The sequence below is a fragment of the Neoarius graeffei genome, chromosome 2 (assembly GCF_027579695.1).
Source record: "Neoarius graeffei isolate fNeoGra1 chromosome 2, fNeoGra1.pri, whole genome shotgun sequence".
Taxonomy (NCBI): Eukaryota; Metazoa; Chordata; class Actinopteri; order Siluriformes; family Ariidae; genus Neoarius; species Neoarius graeffei.
The window spans coordinates 85,023,426-85,029,891 of record NC_083570.1 but is presented as its reverse complement, the minus strand read 5'-3'; the positions used below and the strand labels follow the sequence as shown (position 1 = coordinate 85,029,891).

The 6,466-nt window shown below is 45.2% G+C and overlaps 1 protein-coding gene across 1 annotated transcript; it reads right to left on the bottom strand.

Moving 5' to 3' along the window:
* Positions 1–675: 675 nt before the first annotated feature.
* LOC132874153 (achaete-scute homolog 1b-like) lies at positions 676–2,317 on the bottom strand. The gene has a single exon (XM_060910121.1). It carries the CDS (start codon positions 2,045–2,047, stop codon positions 1,481–1,483), a length of 567 nt encoding a protein of 188 aa, XP_060766104.1. The 5' UTR covers positions 2,048–2,317; the 3' UTR covers positions 676–1,480.
* Between the last annotated feature and the right edge of the window lie 4,149 nt (positions 2,318–6,466).

The following is a 6,466-nucleotide window of genomic DNA, read 5'->3' as shown; positions in this document are numbered from 1 at the left end:
ACTATGATTGCCTCATCTGACATCGTGATTAAAAGTGCATTATAAGGCCTATTTATGCATAAATAGGCCTTATAATGTCTCATCTCATCTCATTATCTCTAGCCGCTTTATCCTGTTCTACAGGGTCGCAGGAAAGCTGGAGCCTATCCCAGCTGACTACGGGCGAAAGGCGGGGTACACCCTGGACAAGTCGCCAGGTCATCACAGGGCTGACACATAGACACAGACAACCATTCACACTCACATTCACACCTACGCTCAATTTAGAGTCACCAGTTAACCTAACCTGCATGTCTTTGGGGGAAACCGGAGCACCCGGAGGAAACCCACGCGGACACGGGGAGAACATGCAAACTCCGCACAGAAAGGCCCTCGCCGGCCACGGGGCTCGAACCCGGACCTTCTTGCTGTGAGGCAACAGCACTAACCACTACACCACCATGCCGCCCACCTTATAGTGTATTGGTGTTAATTGTATTAATGCACATGAAAGTTAAGTGATGAACTGATGCGGCAGCTCAGACCTATAAAGTTCAGGATGTAAAAAGAGGCAGCTCTTATGTATAAATAGAGTGAATTTATTTATATATATATATAATATATAAAACATTTTACACAAAATACAGCATATCTGTTAAATCACATATATGTACATTTTCTTAGTCTACAGGAAGAGAGAACAAGTGCATATCTTGTAAAAACATTTCCATACAGGTTGCTCATTATCATGGAGCATCATGTCTAATCAGTACTATGATCTATCGCATTCTATTCAGTGTTAAAAGCAATAACGGATCTTCCAGCTAATTAGTTTACAACATGGTCGTTGTCACAGAGAGGCAGTGTCTGTTTTTTGTTGTTTTGCTCAGCATACAAAAATAAATCTTCATTTTATTTTTATTTTTTTAAACAATACAACTTATAGTACAAGTTTCCATTTTAAAAACGTTCAGGTCAGCGACTAGTTAAATCAACAGAGACACACTAGATGATAATAACGGCGTATAATATTCCTGGACTAAAGTCTAGCCGCTACAGCTGTTTTCAAAGTTTGTCAACATTCACACTGCGCATGCGCAGTATGTTTTTCTCCCATGTGCGCCGAGGGTCGTGAACGCGCGCTTTTGAATCCAAAACAGTCCCACACTGACTTTTTGTCTCTACTTGGCTGGTGTTGATTAAAAATGGATAGAAAATGACATACAACATTAAAGTCCATAATTGCACTTTTAAACGTCGGATTTTTTTTTTTAGTCCTTTCTCCTCCAATCATCATTACGCATGGAAAGAGAAAGAGGTGGGTGGGTGAGGGGGTCCCCGGTGGTGTTGCGTGGTGATTCGAACTTCATCACTGCTTTAATCCTTGTCTTGCCTTTGAACCTTGAAAGATGTTGGATTCTGGATTGGGTCAATGCTCAGTCGGAAGACTGGGATCCAGGTGCGCTCAGCTGGAGTTGGTGGAAATGCGCAAAGCACTTCATCAGTATCTGTTGAACCATGTGGTGAAGTCCAGCAGCTCCTGCTCTTCGGAGCTCAAAGGCTCGTAACTCCCGTCGTCAGAGGAGTAAGACGAATGTGGCGACTCTGGGTCGGCGGAGTAGCTGTTGGACAGGGTTGGAGACGGGACGCCGCACTGAAACGCGGCTGAAATGGCGTCGTGCTCGTCCAGGAGCTGCTGCAGAGCGCGTATGTACTCCACCGCCGACCTCAGTGTTTCTACTTTGCTCATCTTTTTGTTGGCCGCGCCGTTCGGGACGTGCTGGCGCAGGGTCTGAAAGCCCATATTGACTTGCTTGACCCGGTTCCTTTCTCTCTCGTTGCGCCGCGCCACGGCGACCGGCTGCTGCTGCGGGATGCTGTAGCCCAGGCCGGTGAAGCTGAGCCTCCTCTTGCAGCGCAGCAGCTCTGGAGAGTTGGAGCGCTGTCTCTTCAGCACCTTGCTCTTGCTCTCACTCTGGCTCGTGTTGGAGACTGCGCACTCTTCACGTCCGAAGTGGCACTGACCCTGCGCCAGTTGTGTCGTTGGCATACTGCTGGTGGTCTCCATCTCGATCTGGGGCTACGCCAGGACGGACCTGTACAATGATTCCACCAAGGCGATGCAGAAGAAGTGATCACAAAGGAAAACGGGGGGGAAAAAAAACTTTCGCGTGTCTTTCGCGTGTGTGGCCAGGTCTCAGTGTCGAAATGTCCAAGTGTCTACTGGCCCCCTACCAGTGCTCGATCTGATACAAACTTTGGCAGCACTCGGCCCTTTTTCAACACGCGTCCGACACCCCACCCCCTTAAAAAGACGCACGCTCGTGTGGGAGTCTCCGCCCCGCTGCGGGATTCTTGAGCTGCAGCTCGGCGGGCCAGGCGCGTGGCTGCACGGGGCTCAATAAACAATCCGACGCTTTCACTGCGCCAGCACGCGCTCTGCTCATTTACATCCCAATATCTGCAGCCTGAAAGCCTATTGGTGGATGCAAAACGCCTTGCAAACTAGCGAGAGAGAGAGGGAGGGGGGAAAAGAAATAAAAAAAGAATAGTTTTCTTGGTGCTTTGAAATGCTTTTTTTTTTAAACAATGTACCCATTGGCAAGAATACAATTTATCGGTTTTCCCCACTTCCCCTCCCAGTCCCAAGCTTTTTAAATCCGAAATACCAAGGAGACTCAGTGGTATCCAAGGTGCTGCCTGTTTGTAGAAAGTGAATGCCAGGCGCCCGGCTGAACGTGTGCCCTTTGCGTATTTGCGCGGTGCAAACGAGCACCTAAACGTTTGCACAGATCAGATAACACAAAGCAGGAACCATATCACAACCACACAGGGGGAATCATGGGCTGGATAAAGTGCTGCTGTTGCACAGATCCTGACAACCCAAACTTTATCCTGAGATAAAGTCATATTAATATTAATTAGTGCCGCGTCTATGGAGGTGTAGTGGTTAGCACGGTCGCCTCACAGCAAAAAGGTTCTGGGTTCGAGCCCAACAGCTGGCGAGGGCCTTTCTGTGTGGAGTTTGCCTGTTCTCCCTGCGTGGGTTTCCTCCGGGTGCTCCGGTTTCCCCCACAGTCCAAAGACATGCAGGTTAGGTTAACTGGTGACTCTAAATTGACCGTAGGTGTGAATGTGAGTGTGAATGGTTGTCTGTGTCTATGTGTCAGCCCTGTGATGACCTGGCGACTTGTCCAGGGTGTGCCCTGCCTTTCGCCCGTAGTCAGCTGGGATAGGCTCCAGCTTGCCTGCGACCCTGTAGAACAGGATAAAGCGGCTACAGATAATGAGATGGATGGATGGATAGTGCCGCCTCTCAGTAAAGGATGCCAGAGATCATGCGTTGTGGTTTGTCCCTCTCGTTATTATTATTAGCCTATTCATTATTTATGTTTCTTCACCAGCCCTAAATGCATTAAGATGTGAAATTATTAAGTGACTGCAAAGTAAGAGTCCTCCCTAAATTCAAATGTATTTCAACAATGTTCAAATAATCAGCTTGTTTAGAAAAAAAATGAATATATTAATTAAGATAAGATAAGGTGAGATAAGATAAGATAACCTGTTGTTATCCCACAAGGGGAAATTTACATTGTTACAGTAGCAAAATATATAAAGAGAAAAAGATAAGGCAGTGTAGGAGTAGTGCAAAAGTACTAAGTATACAAAAATAGTATATGTACAGTGCCTTGCAAAAGTATTCATACCCCTTGAACTTTTTCACATTTTTCCACCTTACAACCACGAACTTAAAAGTTTTTTATTGAGATTTTATGTGATAGACCAACACAGAGTAGCACATAATTGTGAAGTGAAACGAAAATGATAAATGGTCTTCAAAATTTTAAACAAATAAAAATCTGAAAAATGTGGTGTGCAGTAGTATTCAACCCCCTGTACTCTGATACCTCTAAATACAATCCAGTGCAATCAATTGCCTTCAGAAGTCATCTAATTAGTTAATAGAGTCCTACTGTGTGTAATTTACTCTCAGCATAAATACACTTGTTCTGTGAAGGCCTCAGTGGTTTGTTAGAGAACACTGAAGAACAAACAGCATCATGAAGACCAAAGAACTCACCAGACAGGTCAGGGATAAAGTTCTGGAGAAGTTTAAAGCAGGGTTAGGTTATAAAAAAAATATCCCAAGCTCTGACCATCTCAAGAAGCACTGTTCAATCCATCATTCAAAAATGGAAAAAGTATGGCACAACTGCAAACCTACCAAGACATGGCCGTCCACCTAAACTGACAGAGCGAGCAAGGGTCAGAGAAGCAGCCAAGAGGCCCATGATCACTCTGGAGGAGCTGCAGAAATCCACAGCTCAGGTGGGAGAATCTGTGCACAGGACAACTATAAGTCGTACAGTCCACAAATCTGGCCTTTTTGGAAGAGTGGCAAGAAGAAAGCCATTGTTGAAAGACAGGCATAAAAAGCCATGTAGGGGACACAGCAAACATGTGGAAGAAGGTGCTTTGGTCAGATGAGACCAAAGTTGAACTTTTTGCCCTAAATGCAAAGTGCTATGTGTGGCGGAAAACTAACACTGCTCATCACCCTGCACACACCATCCCCACTGTGAAACATGGTGGTGGCAGCATCATGCTATGGGGATGCTTTTCTTCAGCAGGGACAGGGAAGCTGGTCAGAGTTGATGGGAAGATGGATGGAGTTAAATACAGGGCAATCCTGGAAGAAAGCCTGTTGGAGGCTGCAAAAGACTTGAGACTGGGAAGGAGATTCACCTTCCAGCAAGACAATGACCCTAAACATACAGCCAGAGCTGCAATGGAATGGTTTAGATCAAAGAATATTCATGTGTTAGAATGGCCCAGTCAAAGTCCAGACCTAAATCCCATTGAGCATCTGTGGCAAGACTTGAAAATTGCTGTTCACAGATGCTCTCCATCCAATCTGGCTGAGCTTGAGCTATTTTGCAAAGAAGAATGGGCAAAAATTTCAGTGTCTAGATGTGCAAAGCTGGTAGAGACAAACCACAAAAGACTTGCAGCTGTAATTGCAGCAAAAGGTGGCTCTACAAAGTATTGATGCAGGGGGGCTGAATACTAATGCACAACACATTTTTCAGATTTTTATTTGTTTAAAATTTTGAAGACCATTTATCATTTTCATTTCACTTCACAATTATGTGCTACTCTGTGTTGGTCTCTCACATAAAATCTCAATAAAAAACTTTTAAGTTCGTGGTTGTAAGGTGGAAAAATGTGAAAAAGTTCAAGGGGTATGAATACTTTTGCAAGGCACTGTATATATAAAAGAAATAAACTACAAATTTAGAGATGAAAAAAATAACAAATTTGCATAACATTGATGATATTTATTGGGCTGTTTCTTTTTCCACTAACCCCCCCCCCCCCCCCCCCCCCCCCCCCACACACACACACACACACACACACACTGTAGCCTGTATTATATTATTCTTTATTATCTGAATCAATTAGTCGTGACGACTCTGTTCAAGCTACAGAGCACGATTTCATTCTTTTTGTACAAAACACCCAGTTCTCCACCTTTCCATATTTGTAGATAACAAACAGTTGCTACAAAAATACAAGATAAGTGCTTTATTCGTGTTTATTTCATAGCGACAGCATTAAAACATCTTACAGAAGATCATCGATCACACACACACACTAAACACAAAAACTCATGGGAATGTTAATTAAATAGATGTCTTGTGACATCTAGTGGCCACTAGTGGTAGTGCAGTTCACTTCACACTGTTAGCTCAGTCACCAAAGGAACGAAAATTCCCAAGCTGCATTCATTTCCTGTTCTGAGATCTCATCTCATCTCATTATCTGTAGCCGCTTTATCCTTCTACAGGGTCGCAGGCAAGCTGGAGCCTATCCCAGCTGACTATGGGCGAAAGGCGGGGTCAGGGGCGCCGCCAAAATTTTTGGGCCCCCCAACTTTGCCCACCCTCGTCACAATTGCACTATTGTCATTATTTGACTTTTGATAGCCCATGGACCTTGAGTTTGTGACTTTGTTATTACATTTTATGTATTAACCTACCAGGGACAAGTTTGATGCATTTAAATGAACTCCATACTCAGTAGCCTTACAAATGTTACCCATAAAAGACAGGAAACATCTCATCTCATCTCATTATCTGTAGCCGCTTTATCCTTCTACAGGGTCGCAGGCAAGCTGGAGCCTATCCCAGCTGACTATGGGCGAAAGGCGGGGTACACCCTGGACAAGTCGCCAGGTCATCACAGGGCTGACACAGACAACCATTCACACTCACACCTACGGTCAATTTAGAGTCACCAGTTAACCTAACCTGCATGTCTTTGGACTGTGGGGGAAACCGGAGCACCCGGAGGAAACCCACGTGGACACGGGGAGAACATGTAAACTCCGCACAGAAAGGCCCTCGCCGGCCACGGGGCTCGAACCCAGGACCTTCTTGCTGTGAGGCGACAGCGCTAACCACTACACCACCGTGCCGCCCCTGAC

What these genes read in the sequence shown, in the direction of transcription:
- LOC132874153 (XM_060910121.1), bottom strand. Translation starts at nt 2,047, where the DNA reads ATGGAGACCACCAGCAGTATGCCAACGACACAACTGGCGCAGGGTCAG.